We start from the raw sequence: 27760 nt of genomic DNA, 5'->3' as shown, positions 1-27760 counted from the left end.
GGATGTGCCCTTGGCCAGAGGACCCAGGACGGGCCTCCAGCCCCTCGTGGTGGGGGCTGAGGAGTCAGGAGCCGGCACAGGCTGGTGGGACCCTGACACCACCCGTCTCTGATGGGAAAGGAGGGCCGACCTGCAGGATCTCCCTCCTGCTCCGAGACTTCCTGATTCTGGAGCTGCTGGCAGGAAAATGTCACTGGCAGGTGGGCTGGGCTGGGCGTGGTGTCAACACACACGCATTGGGGAGTGGGCCGGGGTCGGTGGGGGGGTGTCGACGGCTAAAACAGACCTTTCTCTGAGTCTGGGTTGGACTGCCCACCTGGCTGATGGTTCCTCCAAGGTGGCTGTGTGCTGGGCCACCGAGTGTTGACGTAAACGGGGGGGGGGGGGGGGCAGGTGAGAAGACTGGAGAGGAGCTGGGGGACCCACTCACCTCTTCTCTCGATTCCCCTTGCTCCTCAATCCGTCTGCTCCCATCCGCCCCCGGCGTGGGCTGCTTCACAACTCTGCTATTTAGACTGGCGGTATGTGGCCTCCATCTGGGGGTGCCTGTCTCATGTGGCCCCCAGGTACGTGGTCTGGGCAGGAAGCTTCGCAGCTGTCATCTCATGCCATCAGGCTAGGAGACGCCCTTTGTTTCTGTCCGCATCTTGGGCAGGACGCAGGCAGAGCTGGGGGTGCCTTTTCATTCCAGGACTATTTCCTGAGTGGCCACTGTTTTCCAGACCCTGTGCCAGGCACCAGGGATTCAGTAGTGAACAAGTCATGGTCCCAGAGCCCACAAGTGTCTCATCATCTGAGGGGGACGAAGGACAAATCAGAAATGATGACACAAGAGCTGATTCTGCATCAGGGGAAGTCTGGGGTGGGGGTGAAGGCAAGCGATCCTTTCAAAGGTGGGGGGGGTGGCACTCGGGGTCTACTTCCTGGAGGAGGTGGCGCCTCAGAGGGAGGAGGGATCCAGGGATTGCTGGGGAAGAGCAGGCATCGCAGCTCAGGAGGGGATGGAACCCCGAGCTTTATGGAAAGGAGAGACGTTCAGCGTGGCCAGGAGGGGGCCAGGGAGCACCCCTGGAGGGAGCACTGAGAACGAGGCATCCGTGGAGGGCGCGTTCGGCTCCCTGCACGTCGGACGTGAAAGGCCCCTGGATCTCTCCCCCCAATGCCCAGCAGGCAGAGGCTCCCGCAGCCAGGTCTGGGAGGCCCGAGGCGGCTCCGGCCCCATGTGTCTGCCCGTCTCTCCCACAGGTAGACCCTTACCTGCCCTACGAGTACACGTGTGAGGGGATGCTGGAGCGCATCCACGCCTACATCCAGCACCAGGTAGGTGGGTCCCCCGCTCTCTGCCTCTGGGGCCCCAGCCGGCTTCAGTGAGGACCCCGCCTCTGCCTGCGGCGCCGTGTCCACTCTCCTGCCAGGGTCTTCTCCAGTCTGTTTCCCTCCCTGGGGGGTTGGAGAAGAGCTGGGCCAGCATGACTGCTCCGAGACCCGGCCTGAGGTGCCCCTGCCCAGGGCCCCCAGCGCTAGAGCCTTAGCTCCATAACAGCCCGCAAGCACAGACTTTGTTCATGTTTATTGAACAGTTGTTTAAAAGTTTAACAAGCGAGGGAGTTCCCTCTGTGGCTCAGTGGTAACGAGCCCAACTAGTATCCCTGAGGACTCAGGTTTGATCCCTGGCCTCGTCGTGAGTTGTCGGGTAGATCGCAGACGTGGCTTGGATCTGGCGGCTGTGGCTGTGGTGTAGGCTGGCAGCTGCGGCTCTGATTCCACTCCTAGCCTGGGAACTTCCATAGGCCATGGGTGCAGCCCTAAAAAGACATTAAAAAACCCCCCAAACGCTTGAGTGGGAAGGAGGGAAGCCCGTGTCCCCATAGGGGGCCCAGCAGAGCCCCTCTCTCCAGGCTCCACGTGTGTCTGGGTGATGCCAGGAAAACAGCTTCAGGGCTCGTCAGGGCTGTGGGCCCCCAGGGAGGTTGGTTTGTAACTGAGATGTTCAGAGTGTCTGTGGCCTTGGTCTGTACCTTGCCCCCCACCCCGTGCCCTATGACCACTGGGGGCTGAGAGGATGCTTCTACTCTGTCACTTTACAGATGGGGACACCGAGGCCCCCCCCAGGGAGGGCCAGGCCCTGGGCTCCTATCCCATCCCTAAGAGACATCAGGATGAGACTCAGAAAAGCATGGGCCGGGCCCCGCCTGGCGCTGGAGCTGACCTGTGCAGGGGGAGCCCCGCCGGCCAGCCCGCCCCTGTTCCCACCGTGGGGTGTAGAAGGCACGCAGACAGGCCCTGGTTCAGATCCCGCCTCCGCCGTCCAGCTGTGAGGCCAAGGGCAGGTTCCTTGACCTCTCTGAGCCTCTCTTCCATCAAATAGCTGAGCCATATCAGTACCTGGGGCTGGGAGTGAAGGAGATGCCCGAGGGCTGCCTGCGTTGAGTAAACTCTAAGGGCACGGCCATGCCCCCAGGTGCCAGCCGGCAGCACCTGTGTCCATTTCCCCTTCTCACCCTGTTTCCTTCCTGGCAGGACTTCTGTGCAGCCCCAGGCCCTGCCCTGCCAGGGGCCCGAGCCCCACGGAGCCCCTTCGTCCTGGCCCCCAATGCCACCCACCTTCAGTGGGCCCGCAACGCCAGCCTGGCCCCGGGGGCCTGGCCCCCAGCGCGCTCCCTCCGGGCCTGGCTGGCCGCCGCTGGGAGGGCCTGCACGGACGCCTGCCTGGACCACGGGCTGGTCTGCGAGCCTTCCTTCTTCCCTCTGCTCAACAGCCAGGACGCCTTCCAGAAGTAAGAAGCCCTGGCCCTGCCCAATCCCCTCTAGCTCCTCACTCCCTTAACCACCTTGCCCGGCCCTGCCAGCAGTGGGGGCCGTTGAACGTTCCCGAGAATCAGGAAGGATCCAGAAGGGACCTTCCGGGCAGGGGTTCACCTCACAGCTGCCACACTCTTGGCAAAGCCTCTGCCCTAAACCATTAGGGGAAACCCCCTGCCCAACCTGTCCGGGCATCGTCTAGGTCCAGGCCTCCAAAGCTGCCCAGACTTCCTCCTGGGGGGTCAGCTGGTGGCTCTCGCCCTCCTGGCCACTCTCCTCTCATAGCAGGTGGAAAAGGAGCTGCAGCCCAGGTTTATCCTGGCACCTCCTAGAACAATCCTCTGGGTGTGGAAGGGGAGGGGCAGTGCCCGCCCCGCCCGCTGAGGGACCGCCTCCTATGCCGCCCACCTAGGCTGCAGGTGCCCTGTGACAGCACCGAGTCGGAGATGAACCACCTGTACCCGGCCTTCGCCCAGCCCGGCCAGGAGTGCTTCCTGCAGAAGGAGCCTCTGCTCTTCAGCTGTGCCGGTGCCAGCACCAAGTACCGCCGCCTCTGTCCCTGCCGAGACTTCCGCAAGGGCCAGGTGGCCTTGTGCCAGGACTGTCTGTGAGGGCGCCCACCCAGCTGGCCCTCGCTGCCACAGGAGAAAGCACCAGCAGATTCCGAGCTCCAGCGACCTGCTCCCCCACCAATGCCCTCAGGCCGGAGCCCCCTTCCTGGGCTGGCAAGTGGGCAGGGCAGACAGGTGCATCGGGCTGGGGAGGGGGCATCGCTGCCGAGTGACCAGTGCCCACCCTCAGCCGGCTTCTCGTTCTCAGCCCGAGGGCTCCTGGCACCATGGTGGCCAAGCAGCCATGGGGCTGGTCAGAGGTTGGCCCAGGAGCAGGTGCTCGGGGACCCCTTGCTTTGTGCAAGGCCAGACCTGGACCAGGTAGAGAGAGGGCCCTGGTCCTTCTTGGGCCGAGGGGGAGGCCTCGGGTGTATGACAGAAGGAGCAGATGGCCTGCTGAAAGGTCCAGGGGTGGGGAGAGATGCACGAGGGGTCAGACTTGTCCCTCTGGAGTTGTTTGGGGAGGGGGCTAGGGGAAGGCTAGGTTGGGGGACCCTGCTCATACCTCCTCTTGGCCCCACCCTCCCACTTTTCCAAACCCACCCCCCCCACATACACTTGGGGACCTGATCACAGTTAGGGTTGCAGGGGCCACGTAGACCCTGGGTTGAATCGTTTCCTCTCTTGCTTGTCCAACTCTCTTCACTTAGGGCATTTCCTGAAACCTATCCCAGCATGACTGCAACTCCAGACTGTGGATTTGTCGCCAAAGCCTCAGTCTCCCCCCATCCCCAGCCTCTGAGAACAGGATCTAGAATCCACGCCCCGCCCGACCCCCCAGCATCTTCGGTAGGCTTGGGACGGAGACTTAGCCCCAGAGCACACCTGGCCCAGTTCCTGGCTGCCCAGGCCTGCTACCCCCACGCAGCCCCCACCCCATCAGCGCTGCGTCCACGCCCCTACCTCCAGCTTCCTCGAGCCTCAGATCACGCTGGATGCAGCCGCCTGCCCATCCATCCGTCCGTCCGTCCGTGTGGCATGTCTTCCCTTTGGCCCCAAGCCTGCCTGAAGAGAGAAATCAGGCCTTTAGAAACACTGCCACCCCTCCCCAGTTGGTGATCCCGCTCCCCTCCTGGCAGCCCCACCCCACCCACCTAGGCCCGCCCTCCACCCCAGGGAGGCAGCCCTGAGTCCAGAGAGAAGGCCTAGCCCTGCTGTGGGCCTCGAGGTTGAGGCCTCATTCGGCCGCTCCCAAGTCACCAAGGACCTGACCTGTCGGGGGAAAGCAATAGAGACACTCTTTTCTCTCTCTCTTTTTTTAAAGATTTATTTCTTGAAATAATAAATATTTTATTGGGATGTGAGGTGCAGAGGAGGAGCTGTGCTATTTCTCGTTTTTTTCCTGGAGGAGTGAGGGGGTGTGAACACCCAGGGCGGGGAGTGGCCTTCTGGGGCCCCCAGGTCCACATGGTCACTTTGTCAGCCCAAAGGAAGCCCCTGGGTGCCAGAGACCCGCGGGCCCCTCCCACTGCCCCGGCACTGTGATGCCAGGGCCCTGCTTGCCAGGTGCTTAGGTCTGTTTACCTGGGGTTGACCTCTGCGGGGCTGTGTTCAGTGTGAGGGCTGAGAACATAAATGCAGTTTTTTTTTTTTTTCTTTTTACAGCTGCACCCATGGCACATGGAAGTTCCTGCGCCAGCGGTCAAATGGGAGCTGCAGCTGCCGGCCTACACCACGCGGGATCTGAGCCACGTCTGTGACCTCTGCTGCAGCACGCAGCAATGCTGGATCCTTAAACCACTGAGGGAGGCCAGAGATCGAACCCTCGTGGATACTGCGCCAGGTTCTTAAACCACTGAGCCACAGTGGGAACTCCCATAAGTGCAACTTGAAGAGAGCCTGAGCCTGAGCCTGAAAAGACGTCTCGCTAGGGGAGGAAGATGAAGTTGGTGGAGCAGAAGGACGTGGACTCACCTCCCCCCACAAACACATCAAAAATACATCTACCTATGGAGGAATTCTCACAGCAAACCAACCAAGAGCTGGCCAAGGATCTCTTTTGCAACCTAAGTGGCAGGAAAGATCCCCACGTGACCAGGTAGGATAGAAAGAAAAGGGGAATTGGGGTGGGACCTGCACCCCTGGGATGGGGCTGTGAACAAGGAAAGAGTCTCTTGCCTGGGAACTCCCTTCGCTGTTGGGAGGCCCACGGGGGCAGATGGAGAGCTGGAGCGGCCTGGATATTGCTGGAGAGGAGTGCGCATGTGCTGGCTTGCTGCCAGGCAGGACAGAGAGAGGCCAGCACTGACAGCTGCCATGTCACCATGCTTCTTGCCCCGAAACACGCACCTGCTACTACATGCAGGGGTTGAGGCTTTAGCCGACAGACCTGGGGAGAAGACTCGATTTAGCTACACAAAAACAACCCAAAGGGCCTGAAGTGTGGTCTGGGATGCCATTTATTTATTTATTTATTTTTTAATGGAGTTCCCAGGCTAGGGGTCTAATTGGAGCTACAGCTCCCAGCCTACACCACAGCCACAGCAATGCCTGATCCAAGCTGTATCTGTGACCTATACCACAGCTCATGGCAATGCCGGATCCTTAACCTACTGAGCGAGGTCAGGAATCGAACCTGTGTCCTCATGGATGCTGGTTAGATTCATTTCCACTGCGCCAGATGTGGGATGCCATTGTTAATGCACCCAAGTCAGGGTGCAGGTCCTCCATAGCAGCCACATAATCAGTGTGTATGACCGGTTGTGAGTCTGCCATTGGATCCCTGCTGTTGGCATGCTCACGGCAGGGTATGGCTTTGTAAGTACATACCCTGCAGGGGTGGGGCTAACATCTGAGCCCATTGTCAGCGCTCCCTTGGGCTGGGACAGGTTCAAGGGCAGGTCCTGCAGCAGCAGACTCAGTTGGTGCACACACAGGGTGGCAGAAGGCATCACAGAATTGCACATCTCCTGTGGACACTCCTGGGGAGGCATACACAGGGGTTTCTTCCCCAGTGGCAGTGCTCAAGTCCTGCCTATATCACACTGCATCTTAGAGCTGGAGAGGGTGGCTTCTACTCCAGCATCTCGGGAGCATATCCTGTCCCCAACCGGGCTCTGACAACCACAGAGCAAAGAGGAGGCCCCATTCAGTACTCGATCTGGTCACCACACCACCAAACACACTATCAAAGGGCAATGGCCAGCACACCCTGAGGAAAGATGGAGCAGGTTTGCATACCAAGAACAGCCCTCACACCCAAAATACTGGACTCAGTCTACACAGGGTCACTCAATAAAAACAGCCTTTCAAGACCACAATAGATAACTTTCTCCTAAATTCACAAAAACAGACTTTCAATAAAATAAAAAGCAGAGATTCTACTCCCAATTAATAAAATAACAAAGCAGAGGATCTACTCCCAATGAAAAGAACAGAGAAATCCTCTGAAAGAACCATGAAGCCCTTCTTCACTCTACCAGAACCCAAGTTCAAAAAGGAGGTAATAAAAACGCTAAAGGAATTGAGAAGACTATCAACAGAGATGCAGATCACTGTAACAAGGAACTAGAAACTGTAAAGAAGAACCCATCAAAATCAGACAACTCAATTGCCAAGGTAAAAACTGAGCTTAAGGCAACGCATAGCAAACTAAATAATGCAGAAGAACAAATAAGTCATCTGGACAATAGAATGATGGAAATCACCCAATCAGAACAGCAGATTAAATGAGAGACATGAAAGCAACATAGATCTCTATGGGATACTATAAAGCAGGCCAACCTATGCATAATTGGGGTTCCAGAAGAAGAAAGAGAAAAAAGGACTGAACGTATTTTTGAAGAAATTATGGCTGAAAACTCCCCAAACTTAAAGAAGGAAACGGGTATCCAGATACAGGGAAGTACAGAGGGTCCCAAATAAGATGAAGCCAAACTAAGACATATCATGATTACAATGGGAAAAGTTAAAGAGAGGATTCTAAAGGTAGCAAGATAAAAACCAAAGTCAGTGACAAGGGAACCCCCATGAGGTTATCAGCTGATTTCTCTACGGAAGCATTGCAGGCCAGAAGGGAGTGGCATGATACGTTCAAAGTCCTGAAAGGGGAAAATCTGCAACCTAGCAAGATTATCCTTTAGAATAGATAAACTAAGCATTTCTCAGACAAGCAAAAACTAAAAGAACAGAGCAATACTAAACCTAACCTAAAAGAAATAGTGAAAGATCTTATTGAAATAGAAAAGCATCAAGGGAAAGGCAAATATATGAAAGGACTGAAGATCACTTAAGTAAGCCAGTACCTAGATTTAAAAACAATCAAAAAATTTGTAAAAGCAGTCATAACTACAATTAAGAGCAAAAGGATAAACATGAAGATGCAAAATAGGACATGGAAATCACAAAATGTTGGGGAGGGGAGTAAAAAATATAGATCTTATAGAATGTGTTTGAACCCCCCTATGACTATCAGTCTAAAACAAGTAGAAATGGTTATGGGTTGACATGCTTGCAAACCATCACAAAAACCAAAAACAAAGAAACTCAAACATAACGCAAAAGAGAACCAACAAGCCACTAAAGGAAAAACACAAAGAATAAAGGAACAAAGAGGAAATACCAAGTCAACTGGAAAAAAATTTTTAAATGGAAATAAATACATACTTATCAATAATTACTTTAAATGTCAATGGACTAAATACCCCAATCAAAAGACCTAGAGTAGGAGTTCCTGCTGCAGTGGGTTAGGAATCCTACTGCAGTGGCTTGGGTCCTTCTTAAACTTTTCCAAAAGTTTGAAGAAAAAGGAATACTCCCAAAGACATTCTGTGAAGCTGCTGTCACTCTAAAACCAAAATCAGACAAAGATACTACCAAAAAAGAAAATTATAGGCTAATCATCTTTGATGAATATAGATGCAAAAATTCTCAACAGAAGTTTAGCCAACTGAATCCAACAACACAGAAAAAATATATATCACAACCAAGTGGGATTCATCCCAAGTTCACAAGGATGGTTCAACATACACAAATCAATCAGCATTATACACCACATTAACAGAAGAAAAGACAAAAACCACATGAACATCTCAATAGATGCAGAAAAAGCACTTGACAAAATCCAACATCCATTCATGATAAAAAGTGGGTATAGAGGGAACATATCTCAACAAAATAAAGCCGTTTATGACAAACGCACAGCCAATATAATACTCTATGGAGAAAAGCTGATAAACCTTCCCACTAAAATCTGGAATAAGATGAAGATGCCCACTCTCACCACTTTAATTTAACCTAGTATTGGAAGTCCTAGCTGTAACAGTCAGACAAACAAAAGAAAGAAATTGTATCCAAATTGGAAGAGAAGAGGTAAAACTGTCACTCTATGCAGATGACAGGATACTATGTATAGAAAACCCTAAGGACTCCACACAAAAACTCCTCAAACTGATCAACGAATTCTGTAAAAGTAGTAGGACACAAGATTAACATTCAGAAATTGGTTGAATTTCTGTGTACAAATAATGAAATATTAGGAAAGGAATATAAAAATGCAGTATTTTTAAAAATTGCACCCTAGGAGTTCCTGCTGTGGTGCAGTGGAAATGAATCCAGCTAGCATCCATGAGGATGCAGGTTCAATCCCCGGCCCCACTCAGTGGGTTAAGGATCTGGTGTTGCCATGAGCTGCAGAGTAGGTCGCAGATGTGACTTGCATCCTGCATTGCTGTGGCTGTGGTGTAGGCCAGCAGCTGTAGCTCTGATTTGACCCCTAGCCTGGGAACTTCCATATGCTAAGGGTGTGGCCTTAAAAAAGTTAAATAAATAAGTTGTGCTCCCCCAAATTAAACACCTACAGATAAACCTGACCAAGGAGGTAAAAGACTTATACGCTGAGAACTATAAACATTAATCAAGGAAATTAAAAAGAATTCAAAGGAATGAAAAGATATTCTATGCTCCTGGATTGGAAAAATTAATATCATTAAAATGGCTATACTACCTAAAGCAATCCCTATCAAATTACCCATGACATTTTTCACAGAATTAGAACAAGTCTAAAAATTTATATGGAACCATAAAGCACCCAGAATTGCCAAAGCAATCCTGAGGGGAAAAAAAACACCAAGAAGGAAGCACAACCCTCTCAGACTTCAGACAATATTACAAAGCTACAGTAATCAAGACTCGTACAAAAATAGACATACAGATCAATGGAACAGAATCGAGAATCCAGAAATAAACCCAGATACCTATGGTCAATTAATCTTCAACAAAGGAGGCAAGAATATAAAATGGGAAAAAGGCAGTCTCTTCAGCAAGTGGTGATGGGAAAACGGACAGCTGCATGTAAATCAATAAAATTAGAACACACCCTCACATCACGCACAAAAATAAACTCAAAATGGCTTAAAGATGTAAACATAAGACATGATAGTATAAAACTGCTAGAAGAGGGAGTTCCCGTCGTGGCGCAGTGGTTAACGAATCCGACTAGGAACCATGAGGTTCCTGAGGATCCTGCGTTGCTGTGGCTCTGGCCTAGGCCAGTGGCTACAGCTCCGATTGGACCCCTAGCCTGGGAACCTCCATATGCCACGGGAGTGGCCCAAGAAAAATGGCAAAAAGACAAAAAAAAAAACTGCTAGAAGAGAACATAAGCAAAACATTCTCTGACATCAACCTTACAAATGTTTTCTTAGATCAGTCTCCCAAGGCAATAGAAATCAAAACAAAACAACAACAACAACAACAACAAAAAACCCAGTGGGACCTATTCAAACTGACGAGTTTTTGCACAGCAAAGTAAACTATAAAAACAAACAAACAAAAAACAACAAAAAGACAACCAGTGGAATGGGAGAAAAAATTTGCCAATGATGCAACCAACAAGGGCTTAATCTCCAAAATATAAAAACAACTCATACAACTCAACAAAAAACAACCCAATTGGAAAATGGGCAGAAGACCTGAATAGATGTTTCTCCAAAGAAGACATACAGATGGCCAATAGGCACATGAAAAAATGTTCAACATCACTATTAGAGAAATGCAAATCAGGAGTTCCCGTCGTGGCTCAGTGGTTAACGAATCCAACTAGGAACCATGAGGTTGCGGGTTTGGTCCCTGCCCTTGCTCAGTGGGTTAACGATCCGGCGTTGCCATGAGCTGTGGTGTAGGTCACAGACGCGGCTCGGGTCCCGAGTTGCTGTGGCTCTGGTGTAGGCTGGCAGCTACAGCTCCGATTAGACCCCTAGCCTGGGAACCTCCATATGCCACGAGAGTGGCCCAAAGAAATAGCAAAAAGACAAAAAAAAAAAAAAAAGAGAGAGAAATGCAAATCAAAACTACAATGAGGTACCACCTCACACTGGTCAGAATGGTTATCATTAATAAGTATACAAACAACAAATGCTGGAGAGGGTGTGGGGAAAAGGGAACCTTCCTATGCTGTTGATAGGAATGTAAATTGGTACAACCACTATGGAAAACAGTATGAAGGTTTCTTAGAAAACTAAATATGGAACCACCATATGATCTAGCAATCCCACTCCTGGGAATATATCTGGACAAAAGTTTGAAAAAGATACATGCACCCCTATGCTTATAGCAATACCTTTCACAATAGCCAAGATGTGGAAACAACCTAAATATCCATTGACAGATGAATGCATTAAGAAGACGTACATATATGCAATGGAATACTACTCAGCCATAAAAAAGAATGAAATAATGCCATTTATAGCAACATAGCTGGAACTAGAGATTCTCATACTAAGTCAGAAAGAGACAAATATCATATGATATCACTTATATGTGGAATCTAAAATATGGCACAGATGAACCTATCTACAGAACAGAAACTTATAGACATAGAGAACAGACTTGTGACTGCTGAGGGGGAGGGAGTTTGGGGTTAGTAGATGCAAACTATCATATTTAGAATGGATAAGCAGTGAAGTCCTGCTTTATAGCACAGGGAACTGTATTCAATCAGTTGTTATAGAACATGATAGAAGATAATATGAGAAAAAGAATGTATGTATATGTGTATAACTGGATCACTTTGCTGTACAGCAGAAATTGACAGTTTATTAAAACAAAATTTTAATGGAAATAGGAGTTGCTGTTGTGGCTCAGTAGTAACCAACCCAACTAATATGCCATGAGCATGCAGGTTTGATCCCTGGCCCCACTCAGTGGGTTAAGGATCCAGCATTACTGCAAGCTGTGGTGTAGGTTGCAGATGCAGCTCAGACCCCTTTGCTGTGCAGTGTGGTATAGACTGGCAGCTGTAGCTCCAATTCAATCCCTAGCCTGGGAACCTCCATATGCCACAGGTGTGGCCCTAAAACAATAAAACAATTTTTAATGGAAATAAATACATACTTAACAATAATTTAAATGTCAATGGACTAAATACTCCAATCAAAAGACATAGAGTGGGAGTTCCTGCTGTGGTGCAGTAGGTTAAGTATCCTACTGCAGGAGACTTGGGTCACTGCAGAGGCTTGGGTTCAATCCCTGCCTGGGAACTTCCATGTGCCATGGGTGTGGCCATAAAAAAAAGAGAGAGAGACCTGCAGATTGTATAAAAAAAGCAGAACTGGGGTTGCCATTGTGGCTCAGTGTGTTAAGAACCTGACCAGTATCCATGAGGATGGGGGTTCGATTCCTGGCCTGGCTCAGTGGGTTAAGGACCTAGCGTTGCCACAAGCTGTGACAAAGGTCACAGATGTGGCTTAGATCTGGTGTTGCTGTGGTCTAGGCCAGCAGCTCCAGCTCCCATTCAACCTCTAGTCTGGGAAGTTCCATATACCACAGATGCAGCCCTTAAAAAAAAAGACAGAACACATAACCTATAATATGCTACCTACAAAGTACTCACTTTAGGCTGAAAAACATACACACTGAAAGTGAGGGGGTGGAAAAATATATTTCATGCAAACAGAAATGGCAAGAAAGCAGGGAAAGCAAACTCATATCAGACAAAAATAGACTTTAAAACAAAGTTCATAAAGAAAGACAAAGGACATTGTATAATGATAAAGGGATCAACACAAGAAGATATTACATTCCCTTAACACATATGCACCCAATATAGGAGCACCTAAATATATAAAATACTGACAGACATTAAGGGAGAAATTGTCAGGAATACAATGGTAGTAGGAGACCTTAACACCCCACTGACATCAATGGACAGATCGTCCAGATAGAAAATCAATAAGACAACAGATATCCTAAATGACAAAATGAAACAGTTGGACTTAATTGATATCTACAGGGCACTATATTAAAAAACAAAAACAAAAACCAGAATACACATTCTTTTGAAGTGTGCGTGGAACATTCTCTAAGATAGACTACAAACTAGGACACAAAATAAATCTCAACAAATTTAAGAAGGTGGAAATTATTTCAAGCATCTTTTCTGACCACACTAGCATGAAACTAGAAATCAGTCACAGAAAAGAAAACAAGAACAAATAATGATTACATGAAAATTAAACAACATACTACTAAAAAAACCTCAATGGGTCAATGATGAAATCAAAGAGGAAATCAGAAAATACCTTGAGGAGTTCCCGTTTTGGCTCAGTGGTTAACGAATCTGACTAGGAACCATGAGGTCGTGGGTTCAATCCCTAGCCTTGCTCAGTGGGTTAAGGATCTGGTGTTGCCGTGAGCTGTGGTATAGGTCACAGATGTGGCTCAGATCCCATGTTGCTGTGGCTGTGGGATAGGCCAGCGGCTACAGCTGATTGGACCCCTAGCCTGCGAACCTCCATATGCCGCAGGTGCGGCCCTAGAAAAGATGAAAAGACAAAACAAAAAAAAACAAAAAAACTTTGAAGTTCCCATCGTGGCGCAGTGGTTAACGAATCCGACTAGGAACCATGAGGTTGCGGGTTTGGTCCCTGCCCTTGCTCAGTGGGTTAACGATCCGGCGTTGCCGTGAGCTGTGGTGTAGGTTGCAGATGCGGCTCGGATCCCGCGTTGCTGTGGCTCTGGCGTAGGCCGGTGGCTACAGCTCCGATTGGACCCCTAGCCTGGGAATCTCCACATGCCGCGGGAGCAGCCCAAGAAATGGCAAAAAGACTAAATAAATAAATAAATAAATAAATAAATAAAATAAAATAAAGTAAAATAAATTAAAAATAAAACAAAAAAACTTTGAGACAAAAGACAATGAAAACACAACCTTAAAGGAGTTCCCTGGTGACTTGGTGGGTTAAGGATCCTGCTATGTCACTGCTGTGGCTCTGGTTACTGTTGTGTGGGTTTGACCCCTAACCCAGGAATTTCCACATGCCATAGTTGTGGCCAAAAACAAACAAACAAGCAAAAATCCCACAAGCCTGTAAAAGCTATGGGATGCAACAAGAGAAATTATTTTTCTATTTTTCTGTTTTCTTTTTAGGGCTGCACCTGTGGCACATGGAAGGTCCCAGGCTAGGGGTCAAATTGGAGCAGCAGCTGCCAGCCTATACCACAACCACAGCCATGCAGGATCTGAGCCACATCTGCAACCTATGCCATAGCTTACAGCAATGCCGGATCCTTAACCCACTGAGCAAGGCCAGGGATTGAACCCACATCCTCATGGATACTAGTCAGGTTCTTAACTCACTGAACCCTAACGGGAACTCTTTAAAAATTTTTTTTAAATGTTTTTCTTGCAAAAGCAATTATTGAGGGAAGTTCATCATGATACAGGCCTTCCTTAAGAAACAAGAAAAATCTCAACCTAACCTACCACCTAAAAGAACTAGAAAAAGAACAAATAAACCCAAAGTCAGTAGAAGGAAGGAAATAATAAAGATCAGAGAGGATATAAATGAAATAAAGATTTTTAAAATACAATGGAAAAGTCCAAAAAAACCAAGAGCCGTTTTTGTTTTTGATAGGATAAACTATATGGACAAACCTCTAGCCAGGCTAACCAAGAAGAAAAGAGAGAGGACCCAATTTAAAAAATAAATGAAAGAGGGGAAATAACAAATAATCCTGCAGAAATACAGAAAATTCATATTACTGTGAACAGGTTTTTTTTTCCCTTTTAGGGCTGCACCCACAGCATATGGAGGTTCCCAGGATAGGGGTCTAATAGGAGCTACAGCTGCTGGCCTACACCACAGCCACAGCAATGCCAGATCTGAGCCGCATCTGTGACCTACACCACAGTGCATGGCAATGCCGTATCCTTAACTCACTGAGCAAGCCCAGAGATCGAACCTGCAACCTCATGGTTCTTGTTGGATTTGTTTCCGCTGTGCCACGACAGGAACGCCAACTGTGAACAGTTACATGCAAACAAGTTGGACAACCTAGAAGACATGGACGATTCTAGCAACATACAGCCTGCCAAAATTAAGAAGAAACATAATTTGGGAGGAGTTCCCATCATGGCGCAGAGGAAATGAATCCAACTAGGAACCATGAGGTTGCTGTTTGATCCCTGGCCTCGCTCAGTGGGTTAAGGATCCAGTGTTGCCGTGAGCTGTGGTGTAGGTTGCAGACGCGGCTCGGATCCCGCGTTGCTGTGGCTCTGGCGTAGGCCCGTGGCTACGGCTCCGATTCAACCCCTAGCCTGGCAACCTCCATATGCCGCGGGAGTGGCCCAAGAAATAGCAACAACAACAAAAAAAGACAAAAAAAAAAGGATCATACACCATGATCAAGATGGGTTCATGTTAGGGTTGCAAGAACGATTCAGTATATGCAAATCAAAGTGATACACCACATCAAAAGACAAAACCTGCATGATCTTCCCACCAGGTGCAGAAAAGGCATTTGATAAAATTCAACATCCCCTCATGATAAAAATTCACCAAAGTGAGTGTACAGGGAGCAATGTCTCAACATCATAAAAGCAATGTTACGGCAAACCCACAGCCAACAAAATACTCAATGGCAAAAAGCTGAAAGGCTTTCCACTAAATTCTGGAACAAGACAAGGATGCCCACTCTCACCACTTCTATTCAACATAGTATTGGAAATCCCAGTCACAGCAATCAGACAAGAAAAAGAAATAAAATGTATCTAAATTGGAAAGGAAGAGGTAAAATTGCCATTATATACAGATGACATGATCTTCTCTATAGAAATCCCTTAAAGACTCCACACAAAAACTACTAGAATAAATGAATTCTGCAAGGTAGCAGGATACATGATTAATATACGTAAATCTGGAAGTTCCTTTGTGGCATAGTGGGTTAACTATCTGGCATTGCCACAGTTGTGGCACAGGTTGCAACTGCAGCATGGGTTCAATCCCTGGCCTGGGAACTTCCACATGCTGTAAGTGTGGCAGAAAAATGTTTAAAAAATATACATAAATTTGTTTCACTGTTTTGTTTTGTTTTTTGGCTGCACCCACATCATGTGGAAGTTCCTGGGTCAGGGATTAAAATCCTAGCTGCAGCTGCAGCAACGCCAGATCCTTGACCCAGCGCACCACTCTGGGGATCAATCCTGTGACTCTGCGGTGACCCTAGCCACTGCAGTCAGATTCTTAACCCACGGTGCTACAGTGGGAACTCCTGTCGCATTTCCTTACATTAGCAATGAAATATCAGAAAAAGTAAAAAAACAAAAACTACATCAAAAAAAGTAAGATACCTAGGAATAAATCCAACCAAGGAGATAAAAGACTTATATGCGGAGAACTATAAAACACGGATAAAGGAAACTGAAGAAGATTCAGGGAAATCCCATGCTCCTGGATTGGAAGAATTAATACTGTTAAAATGGCCTTTCTACCCAAAGTAATCTACAGATTTAATGCAATCCCTATCAAATCACCTATGACGTTTTTCACAGAACTAGAACAAAAGATCCCAAAATGTATGCAGAACCACAAAACACCCATAACTGCCAGAGCAATCCTGAGGAAAAAGGACAAACCTGGGGGCATCACCCTCCTAGACCGCAGACAATATCACAAAAATACAGTAAGCAAAACTGTGATTTTGACACAAAAACAGACATGTGGACCAATGGAACAGAATAGAGAGCCCAGAGATAAGCCCGCATACCTGCAAGCAATTACTCTTCCCCAGGGAGTCAAGAAGACACAATGGAGAAAATACAGTCTCTTCAGCAAGTCGGGAAGGCTGTACCCAGCTTCGTGTAAAATCAACGAGGTTAGTGCGCACCCTTCAATCACACAAAAATAAACTCAGAGTGGTTTAAAGGCTTAAACAGAAGGCACTGCACCATAAAACTCCCACAAGAGAACATAGGCAAAAACACTCTCGGACACAAACCCTACCAGCGTTTTCTGAGGTCAGTCTCCCAAGGCAATATAAATAAAAGCAAAAATTAGCAACTGGGACCTAACCAAACTTAAAAGCTTTTGCCCAGCAAAGGAAACCGTAAACAAAATGAAAAGACCACCTACAGACTGGGAGAAAATATTTGCAAACTATGAGACCAACAAGAGTTAATTTCCAAAATGTACAAACCACTCATACAACTCAATATCAAAGAAACAAGCCGATCAAAAAATGGGCAAGTAGGAGTTCCTCCTGTGGCACAACAGGATCGGTGATATCTCTGCAGCACCAGGATGTGGGTTTGATTCCAGCCTGGCACAGTGGGTTAAAGGATCTGGTGTTGCCATAGCTTTGGGGTAGGTGGCAACTGTGTCTTGGATCTGATCCCTGGCTTGGGGACTTCATGTGCCGCTTGATAGCAAAAAAAAGAAAAAGAGAGAAAAGAGAAAGACAGACAGACAGGCAGGCGGGCAGGAGACCTAAATAGACATCTCTCCAAGGAAGACAGATGGCCAACAGACATATGAGAAGATGCTCAGCATCACTAATTATTAGAGAAATGCAAATCCAAACTATGACGAGGTACCACTTCACACAGGTCAGAATAGCCATCATCAAAAAGTCTACAGGGAGTTCTCTGGTGGCACAGTGGGTAAAGGAGCTGGTGTTGTCACTGCAGTGGCCTGGGTTGCTGCTATGGTGCCGATTCGATCCCTGACATGGGAACTTCGACATGGCCAAGAAAAAAAAAGTCTACAAATAACAAATGCTGGAGAGGGTGCATGTGTCAGACCCCCGGCTGAGAGTCTGACACATGGTTTGTCATCTTACATTCTTCTTTGCTTAGCTGTCCTGCCAGGTAGGTACAATTAGACCCCCATTTTGCAGTTGAGAAAACTGGGGCACAGAGAGTTTAAGCAACTTGCCCAAGGTCATCCAGCTTGCAAACAGTGAGGTGGGTATCGAATGACCTCACAGAGCCCAGCATGGTGCCCAAGCCACAGGGTGTGTTCCTAGTTTTATAGTCCTGTGTTTGAGATGCTCCTCCAGCCAGAGGTTCTCAGCTGGGGGCAATTAACTCCCCAGAGGACAACTGGCACCATCTGGAGATGTTTGACTGTCTCCACTCGGGGGGCAGGGGGTGGCCTGCTCCTGGCAATCACTGGGTAGAGGCCCAGGATTAGGGTCGACCTCCTGCAGGGTACAAGCCAGCCCCCACCAACATAACTAACCTGACCCAAAACATCAGCGTGCAGAGGCAGAGAAACTGTTCTAGGCCAGCAGTTCTCACACTCTGGCAGGTGTCAGAACCACCTGACTCTGAGCTTGTTAAACCCCAGGCTGCTGTCACCCCCACCCCACCCTGCCCCACCCCAGAGTCTGATTCACTAGGTCTGGGGTGGGGCTTGGGGATATGAGTTCTCAGCTGATGCCACTGCTGAGGGCCCAGGGCTCACACGTTGCAAACCACCAGTCTAGACCAAGTGAGTACCAGGTGGTGGCTTAGTAATTTTTCATAGATTTTTAGTTCGCAACTCCCTCATGACATGAGCATCTTTTCATGTGCTTACTGGCCATCTGTGTACCTTCTGGCTGAGGTGTCTGTTCAGGTCTTTTGCCCATTTTTTTTAACTGGGTCGTTTTCTTATTGTTGAGTTTTAAGAGTTCTTTATGCAGGAGACTATTTTGAAATCTTAATGATGTGGGTGGGTGGGGGGACTGGGCTGGCAGATGAAGCAGGAGGGGCAGCTTGTAGCAGGAAAAGAAGTCAGGTCCTGGGAGGAAACTGCAGGCAGATAGAAGGCCAGATGCTGTGACGCTGGGGGGCCTTTCCCCCCTAAAACTGAAGCTGGCCATCCCCGGTTCTCCCCGCCCCCACAGCTGAAGTAGGCATGGACCACCCGCCTCATCGCCACCCTGCAAGGCAACGTCAGCCTCCCCACTTACAGGTGAGGAAGCAGGTATGGCGAAGTCCCGCCCCAGGCTTGGCGGGCACCCAGGCTGCTCCCAGACTAATTACACTGAAATCACCGGGAGGGGGGCAGGCATCAGAACTTAAAGAAGGGAGTTCCCGTGGTGGTGCAGTGGAAACAAGTCCAACTGGTATCCATGAGGATGTGGATTTGACCCCTGGCCTCTCTCAGCGGGTTGGGGATCGGGAGTTGCTGTGAGCTGTGGTGTAGGTCGCAGCTGTGGTCCGATTCAACCCCTAGCCTGGGAACCTCCATCTGCCATGAATGCAGCCCTAAAAAGCACCCCCCCCCAAAAAAAAAAGAATTTAAGCAAAACAAAACACTCCTCCAGTGTTTCTACTGTGAAAGCAGCGAGAACCAGGGCTTCGGCATCACGCGCGGACGGGGCCTCTGCTCCCCCCACTCCTCGGCTTTGCTCTCAGAGGCTGGGCTCAGATTCAGGGCGCTGGAGGAGGCTTCGTTTGAAGGCTTGCTGCCCCCCCTTCGCCCCCACTGCAGCCGTCAGGCCAAAGGCAGTTCTCTCTACAGCCCAGGGCCGGGGAAGCTGCCAGGCCGGGGAGTGAGGAGGGGAGAGGCTGGTCCACCTGGGCCTGAGGCCGAGAGCACTCACAGGCCTGGCTGGCTCCAAGGCAGAACCGAATGATCAAGGGCAAGACGGAGAATGCAGGGGCCTGTTGACCAGCTTGCCCAGAACCAGGGACGCGGCAGGATGGCAGAGGGCCCCTGCGGAGGCTGGGAGGCACGCGCGACCCTGGTTTCTTCTGGTCACCAAGGACCCTGGGCCTGGCGATCCACCTTCCCAGCGTCTTGGCACCGCAGCTGCACCCCCTGCCTTTGGCTGCCTCAAAGTGCTGCCAAACCCCCGTGTTACACTTGCCATGCCCTGGGGAGACCAGCCCTGGGGGGACCAGCCCAGGGCATGGCTAAGTCCCAGGATAAAAGGCTCATGATTTACCTCTGGTGTTTCTGCCAGCAAGTTAAGTCTGGTCATGCTGGTTCCTCCAGCATGTTGTCCTAATAACATTTCAAGGGGTCACAACATCCTCAGGGGCTGGTCTCTTTAGGACGGTGCTAGGGAGAGGGTCCCTGGCTCCCCCCCCCCCCGGCTCTGCTTAGGCAGTGCCTGCCCCCAGCTCAGAAGGCAGTGAAAACCCCCCTCCCAGCTCTCCTAAGAGCCGAATCAGGCCCCGGGTGGCATCTGGGCACCTGACCTGCTGCCCTGGCCTTACTGGGTTTGGCATTTGTTTCCTCCTGTGGGAAACGAGGACCGTGGTCCCAGCACACACGGGGGCTGAGGATGACGCGAGCTCGGGCGGGTACCACCGGGATGCGATGCGCGAGATGAGGGTGGCCAAGGCTCAGGGCTGCCTCCGTGTGTGAGGGGCTCACTGCCCCTTCCTGGCAGGTGAGAACGGGGAGGCTGAGGGGGAGCTGCTCCCGGCCTTCTAGCTACAGCTGCTGGGGGTGAGGGACGATGAGATGGAAGGGGTCATGGTTGAAGTGCATGGCGCCACACGCCCCCCCCCCCCAATATGTGTTGAAGCCCTACTGTGCGTGTGAGTTACTGGGAAGAAAGCGTCTTTATAGATGCAGATACGATGACGTCACACCAGATGAGGATGGGCCCCAAGCCCAATGACTGGGGTCCTTTTAAGAAGAGGAAAATGTGGGACACACACACACAGGGTAGCAGGCCACATGCAGACAGAGCAAAGACTAGCGTGATGCTGTCACACCAAGGTTGCCTGCGATGCCAGAGCCGGAAGAGGCAAAGAGAAGATGGTCCCTAGCGCCCTCGAGGGGGCTGGGCGGCCGACACCTTCATCTCAGACTTCTGGCCGCCAGGACGGGATGCTGAGCCAATGCATTCCTGCGCTTTGAAGCCATCCAGTTTAGGGTTATTCATGGCAGCAGCCAGAGGAAACGCACCCAAAAGGGCCCAGATTTCTGCTGCTTTTAAAGATGACGGCAGGAGAGGGAGGGAACCAGCCCAGAGGCTAGAGCCCAGTGCCCCTCGGTCAGCCGCTGAATGGCCCCCGGCCGGCCGACGGCCCCCAGCACACAGCCCAGTCCCTCTTTTCTCATAAAAGCGTGGCACTGGCTCAGTAAAAGCCAGCAGAGGCAAAAAGAACCCTGGTGCCCAGGGAGGTGGGAGGCTGTGGATGGAGCCACTCCTTCCCACAAAAGCCCCCAAACACAGGCTTGCGGGCAGCAGGAGCAGCATCAGGCACTTCCAGTGGGAGGCGGGCGGCCCCTCGAGCCCAATTTCCCAGGTTGATGCTGCTGGATTCAGCTTCAGATCACCTCCCTCTGACTCTGCTAAATATAACCCAGGCTCGACTGCTGCATAAATTTGAACATTGGGCTCAAGAGACGCGTGATTCTGGAGAACTCACGCAGCTCGTTCCTGTGTGTCGGGTGTGAAGCGAGCAGGGCAGAGAGCGTTCGCTCTCCCCATCAACTCTCAGCTACCTCCCGCTGGCCCTGGCTGCCTAGCCCTGACCATTGGCCACCTCTTCCTTCCAGAAGCTTTGCAGGGGTCTTCCCCAGCAGGGTCCCCAGGGCTCAGGTGGGATGGGGCATTTGGCTCTTGGAGTTTCAGGCTGGGGCTAGGCTGGGCGAGGGTCCCTGGGACACAGGTGAGATGCCCCTGGATGCTCAGTATCCTTGCCCCAGTGCCCCCGCCGCCCGGTCCTCCAGAACCCCTCGCCTGTCCACACCATTCGGGGGTCCTGAGAAGGTGGGGATGGAGGGTAGGGTAGAGACTGGGAATTCCCAGCTGTCATCCGCATTTCCCATCTTGCTCCCCTCTTCCCATTATTCGTTCAACAAACATTCGCCCAGCCCAAGTGCTTGGTGCAGTGCTTGGCCCAGAAGATACCCAGTGCTTGTGTCTTGGCACCAGTATCCAGGGCCTGGGCTTATGGGACTCACCGGGCTTCCTGAATCTGATGATGCTTGGTCTTCCTCAATTCTGGAAACTGCTCAGCCAGCACCTCCCCTTGTTTTGCCTCCTCCACAGACAGACCAGCCTCCTCATCCAACTGCGCTGGGGCAGGTGTTCCCTGTTCTACAGTTCATGCAAACTGTGGTTCTTAAGAGGCCGCCCTGCCCCACCTCAATCCCCAGGCCACGCCCCCTGCCTCTGGGGTGGGGTCGCCACCCCAGCCCCTTGATGCAGGGCTTGGCAATGCCTCTCAGCCTCATAGAGTTAAAGCCTGGGCTCAAATGCTGACCACCTGGTGGTTTTCAGCTCCAGCTTCAATGTGGGCCACACCCACCCCGGGGAGGGGGCGCGTTCCCACATCCCGCAGGCTCAGCTGTGCCTTCACCTGGACATTGCTATTTGTGGTCGTTTCCTTTCGGGTGTTTTTTAAAGAAAGCTTTCCAGTTACCTAGGCTGCAAAAGGACCAAGTTAGTCACCTTCCCACAGGCATTTACGTTTAAAGAGTGGCTTTTCTCATGGGACAGAACAAAGAGCCTGGGCCTTGGAATCAGACAGCCCTGGGCTCAAACTCTGTCGGGATGCTCATCACTATGGCAACGTGGGCGGCCTGCCTCTCTGCGTTTTAGGTCCGTCGTGTATTTAAAGGCAGATGATCCATGTTGGTGAGAGGTGCCCAGGGTCGCTGTTACAGCTGTCTGCAAACTTGGTGGCATAAACAACACAGACTGATTCGTTTACAGTTCTGGAGGTTTAAGTCTGAGCATGGGTTTCGAGGCTAAAACCCAGGTGTCAGCAAGGCTGCATTCCTTCTGGAGACTCCAAGGAGGAATCTGAGTCCTTCGCCTTTTCCTCCTTCTAGAGGCTGCTTGTCTCACCTGGCTTGTGGCCCCCTTACATCCTCAAAGCCCACAGTGGCTGCTCATCTCGCTCACATCTCATCACTCGGACCCTGACCCTCCCGCCCTCTCGTGTGATCCCTCTGTGCCCTTGTGTCCAGGACAATCTTCCTCCTACTTCAAAGTCAGCTGATCAACAACCTTAATTCCATCTGCTGCCTTAACTCTCCCGTTCTCCCCCTTGCCATGTGTGTTAGGGTTCTCCAGAGAAACAGGTGTGTGTGTGTGTCTGTGTGTGTGTCTATAGAGGTTATGTCTATATGTATATAGAAAGATTTAAGAAATTGGCTCATGTGATTATGAAAACTGGATAGTACAAAATCTGGGGGGTCTACCTACGGGCTGGGGACCCAGGGAAGAGGAGATGCTGCAGCTCAAGTTGGAAGGCTGCCTGCTGGCAGAATTTTCTCTTTCCCAGGGGAGCTAGGTCTTTTGTTCTGTTCAGGCCTTCAACTGATTGGGTGAGGCCCACCCACATGAGGAAGGGCAATCTGCTTTACTCAAAGTCCACCGATGTACATGTTAATCTCATCCCCAAACCCTCACAGAAGCATCCAGAATAATGTCTGACCAGATACTTGGGCACTGTGGCCCCAGTGACACATAAAATGAATCATCACATGATGTAACACAGCATATTCATAGGTTCTGGGGATTCAGACATGGTCGTTTTGGGGAGGCCGTTATTCTGGTGACCACAGCTACCTCTGTATTAGGGTTTTTCAGAAAAACAGAATCAATAGGACATTATCTATCTGTCTGTCTGTCTATCTATCTATCTATCTATCTATCTAATGGATGCTGGCAACTTTCAGAATCTTGAGCAGCAAGCTGAAGACCCAAGGGGGCTGAGAGTATAATTCCAGTCTGAGTCTAAAGGCCTAAGAACCAGGTGAACCCATAGTGTGAGTTCTGGTCTAGTCAGCAAGCTCAGGACCCAGAAGAGTCAGTGTTTCAGTTTGAGTCCAAAGGCAGGAAAAGACCAATGTCCTAGCTGAAGACAGTCAGGCCTTACTCCTGGAAGGGTCAGCCTTCTGTCCCATTCAGGTCGTCAACTGATTGGACAAGGCCCACCCACATTGGGGAGGCCAGTCTGCTTTACTCGGTCTACTCGTGCAAAGATTAATCTCATCCCAAAACACCCTCAAAGACACACTCTGGATAACATCGGGGTATGTGTAGCCTAATCAAGCTGACATCTAAAATTAACTAACCAGCACACCTCCTTGCAGGGAAGTTTTGAATTCCAATACACACACAGGGGTGCCAGGGCTGGCTCCTACTAGCTCACAGAAATGGTTGTTGGAGTTTGCATCATGGCTCAGCAGAAATGAATCTGACTAGCATCCATGAGGACACAGGTTCAATCCCTGCCCTAGCTCAGTGGGTTAAGGATGCGGCATTGCCACGAGCCGCAGTGTAGGTTGCAGATGTGTGTGGCTCGGATCCCGTGTTGCCATGGCTGTGGCATAGGCCAGTGGCTACACCTCCAGTTCGACCCCTAGCCTGGGAACCTCCATATGCTGCAGGTGTGGCCCTAAAAAGACAAAAGAAAAAAAATGGTTGTTAAATGTTCAGGAGTTTTACAAGGCAGGTGTTAAGGGGTTGGTGTCCTGAACCTGGGGGGAGAAGTGTTTACACCTTGGAAATGGGCATGTGCTACAAATCAGGGCTTTTTGCCTTATTATTTGCCTTTTGTTTTTAGAAAGTGGGTTTTTCCCACGTGTGAGGCACCTTGGTCTTTGTTCAGTTAGTGGTAATTCTCTTTCTTCCCCCCTCTGCTGGAGACAAAAGTCCTCCCCACCCCGGCCGTGCTCTGTGGCCCAGGCAGTGCACTTCCCCCTGCTTTCCTCCTGCAGCTTGGAGTTCTGGCTGCTCCCTCTCCCACCCCAGGCCTAGGCCAGCCCGATGGAGCCGACAAGACAGCCCCTCAGAGCCCCGCTCATCTGCAGGTTTGACAGCCGACACATGGCCGTGGGCTGAGCCAGGCCCTGCCTCCCCCTTGCCTCTGCTCAAGAAAATAATAATAATTAATGAAGAAACTGTTTATTGAGAGCCGTTTCCCACCAAAAGCCTCAGGGTACATTGCACTTAAACGTAATTAAAAGTGGCGTCTCTTCAACTTTGGTTTGAAATGGAAAGCTGGCTCTGCTGCCCTGTGCAGGCGCCCCCACACCTTCCCCTAACTCTGCAGAGGGGGCTGGAAGCGAGGGCGAGGGGCCTGGCCATAGGAGTTAAGGTGTAGCCGGAAAGCATGGGAAGGGTCCAGGGGATGAGGGTGGGTCCCCCGCAGCTAAGAGAGCTGGAAGCAGATGGCTTAGAAGCAGGTGGCCACCCTCCATGAAGGGGCAAGACAAAGCCACTCTTGCCAGGTTTGGACCCCCTGGCCTCTGAGTGCCCACTGAGTCCAAAGTCGAGACTTTCCCTTCTTAGACCCAACACTCTGCGCTGCTGCCCTAAGCCGCCAACTGTGATTTACTCACTCATTCGGCAAGGGTTCCCCGAGAGCCTGCTGTGTGCCGAGGGCTGTTCTGAGGATGCAGCTGGTGCACAAGAAGATGCCTGCTCTCACAGACCTTATACTGCAGCTGGTAGAAGATGGACAATGAACGAAAATGAGAAAATTCCAGCAAGAAGGAGAGGGAGTGGGGAAGGCAGGCAGGTGGCTATGGGTTTCTAAGGAGACGCTTGATGAGAAGGCAAGTTGTCAGGAAGAGGGAGGAAGTGAGCCAAAAGGAAGAGCATCCCAGGCAGAGGGAACAGCCTGTGCAAAGGCTCTGAGGCAGGTGCAAGATGCAGGAAAGAGGCCAGTGTGGGTGGAGCAAAGACAGGGATGGGAGAGTGGTGATCAGACTCCATGCTCTGCACAGAGAGTTCTAAGCTCCAGCTCTGGACCTGGCCCTGGGCTAGACCCTCAAGGTATTGGGGTTGACCCCAAAAAGGAGAGGCACTGAGATGGCAGTAAGAAATGTAGCAGCAGAACCCTGACCCGCCAGGGCTTGTAATGATCAGCCAGGTGGGGACCCTGCCTTAAGGGCATCCCGGGCTGGAACAAGGATGGGCGAGCCTCTCCCTCTGCATCTCCCACCTCTCCCGGCCGCCCCCCCCCGAGGTGGGCCCCGGGAGAGGTGGCTTCCCTGAGATCGACCTCCCACTCAGCCTTCCATCTCTGTCCAACCAGGTCCTCTCCCAGCTTCGCTGGCTGCATCAGCTTTATTCCTTTCCTGTTGAGATGCCCTCAGGAAAACTTCCTGCAGGAGCGCCGGAGTCACTACTGACTCTGGACAATGACCGTGTCCTTCTCTTTCTCCTGGGGAAAGGACGGAACTAACAGGACACATCAGGGCGCCAGGGCCCCTTCCAGAGATCCACAGTCACGTGACCGTGGACCATCTGCAGCTGCCCTGCTCGCTCGCTCTGTCTTAAGATCAAGGATGCTTATCCCTCTGTATCCCAGATAAAGCTAATGAGAGCTGCGTTGGGCTGGCACCAAGGACCCCCAATTCTTGCCAGGAGTGGGAGAAGTAGTACAAGGGATTAGAATGGTGTCCGCGCCTGCTGGAGCTGTCACCTGGCTGTCCCCAAAGGGGGCCATGCTGAGGGCTGCAGACCAAATCTCTCTCTTTCCCCTGGTCAGTAAACAACACCCCAGGGCCCAGGGTGGTGCTGATGCTCTGAGAATCTTCCCTCTGAAATAACCTATATAAGAAAAGAACCTGGGTGTTCCTGTCGTGGCGCAGCAGAAACGAATCTGACCAGCATCCATGAGGACGCAGGTTCGATCCCTGGCCTCGCTCAGTGGGTTAAGGAGCCGTTGCTGTGAGCTGTGGTGTAGGTCGCAGACATGGCTTGGATGTGATGTGGCTGTGGCTGTGGTGTAGGCCCGCAGCTGCAGCTCTGACTGGACCCCCAGCCTGGGAACATTTATATGCCACAGATACGGCCCTAGAAAGACCAAAAAAAAAAAAAAAGTGTGTGTATATATGTGTGTATAAATATATATACATATAAAAAAACTGATTCACTTTGCTGTACACCTGAAACTAATGCAACATTGTAAATCCATTATACTCTAATAAAACTGGGAGAAAAAAGAATCTTACCTTTGGGAGCAGGCTGGAAGCAGGTCGCACCTAGATGGGAGGTGGGCTGGTGCTGGACAGGAAATAAAGAAAAAGTAAAGCTTTTTGGCCTCTTGGTGTCCTGCAATTTCCATTTCATTTTGATAAAAGCAACAAAGTTGGTTCTAGCCCAGACCGTAAGGGGCGTCATCCCCAATGCTGGAAGCTTCTATACGGCTGGCTGGATCTTTGGGGTCCTTGTGTCCATGCACCCACTTGCCGGGCCCACCCACTAATGAAAAAGCTCTACCCGGGCGCCCCGCCTGAGCCCAGCACTGTGTTTTCAGCCTCCAGATGTAGCTTTGCTCCTTCCGTCCCTGGAGGAGGAGGGTTCAGGTGCCTGGTCAATACGCCAGTGGAATTAAAATTATGGAAAACACATGCACTGCGATTCGGGTTTAGGCTGAAAGTATTAATTTTCTGGTCTCAATTATTCAATAGAAATTAATGAAAATGCAAGAGGAGTCTCAGAGGAGCCGCTCTCACTAGCTGGGGTGGGTGTAGACAGAGGAAAGTTGGCTTAAGTGGCGTCTAGGAAGGTGGGGTGAGCCCGAAGGCCAGGGACCCCAGCACCTGTCCTCAACTCCCCCCAGCCTGGGCCCTTCCCGGGGGTGGGGAGCCTCCAGTGCCAACCAAGACTGGACCTGCACCTTCATTGGGAGGGACATGGGGGGGTGTTGGCACCCTCCATGCCAGCTGTTGGGGAGCTCACAGCCCATGGGGAGATGAGCTGCAGCCACCAGTGTTACAGCAACACAGGGGGCGGAGGGGGGCTCAGGCAGCTGGGAGTGGGGTGTTGGCGGGGGTGGGGGGGAGGCTTCCTGGAGGAGGTGGCTCCTGGCAGAATCCCCAAACTCAGAAAACCCCTTTCTGAACAAAGACACACTTTGGGGTCCTGGTGACCATCTGAGGCAGGACAATTTCCTGAGTGGCAGCTATAATTTGTCCTTTCTGTAAAAGAGTCTGATTTCAGAAGGCTGTTTTTTACTTGTTCATCCCAAAAGGCAAGAAAGGGCAGGCCTGGGGTCTAGATGACGGAACTATTGGGGGGTGCGCAGTTCCTGGGCTTTCAGAATGGGGACACTAGCTCCCCGAGGGTGGGGACACCTGTGTCCCAGGCCTATGAGGATCCCCATGGGGTGACAGGCCTTCAGAAGGGATGGCACCCAGATGTAGGGACGGATC

At 50.7% G+C, this 27760-nt stretch overlaps 1 protein-coding gene and 1 long non-coding RNA gene across 2 annotated transcripts in view; one reads left to right on the top strand and one right to left on the bottom strand.

The window, feature by feature from the left end:
* Positions 1 to 4717, top strand: part of MGAT5B (alpha-1,6-mannosylglycoprotein 6-beta-N-acetylglucosaminyltransferase B) — a 72040-nt gene extending 67323 nt beyond the window's left edge. The window contains 3 exon segments of the mRNA XM_047758742.1: positions 1246 to 1320; positions 2521 to 2777; positions 3215 to 4717. Coding sequence (XP_047614698.1) covers positions 1246 to 1320; positions 2521 to 2777; positions 3215 to 3413 — 531 coding nt within the window. The 3' untranslated portion in view covers positions 3414 to 4717.
* On the bottom strand, positions 437 to 21843 carry LOC125115025 (uncharacterized). The gene is made up of 4 exons (XR_007131962.1): positions 21545 to 21843; positions 4317 to 4418; positions 1258 to 1805; positions 437 to 793 (listed from the first exon to the last, which is right to left on the bottom strand). It is a non-coding gene; the product is annotated as an uncharacterized LOC125115025 (long non-coding RNA).
* Positions 21844 to 27760: the final 5917 nt, after the last annotated feature.

This window comes from Phacochoerus africanus, chromosome 14 (assembly GCF_016906955.1).
Source record: "Phacochoerus africanus isolate WHEZ1 chromosome 14, ROS_Pafr_v1, whole genome shotgun sequence".
Taxonomy (NCBI): Eukaryota; Metazoa; Chordata; class Mammalia; order Artiodactyla; family Suidae; genus Phacochoerus; species Phacochoerus africanus.
The sequence above is the reverse complement of the archived record's forward strand: the minus strand, read 5'-3'. Positions and strand labels throughout refer to the sequence as shown.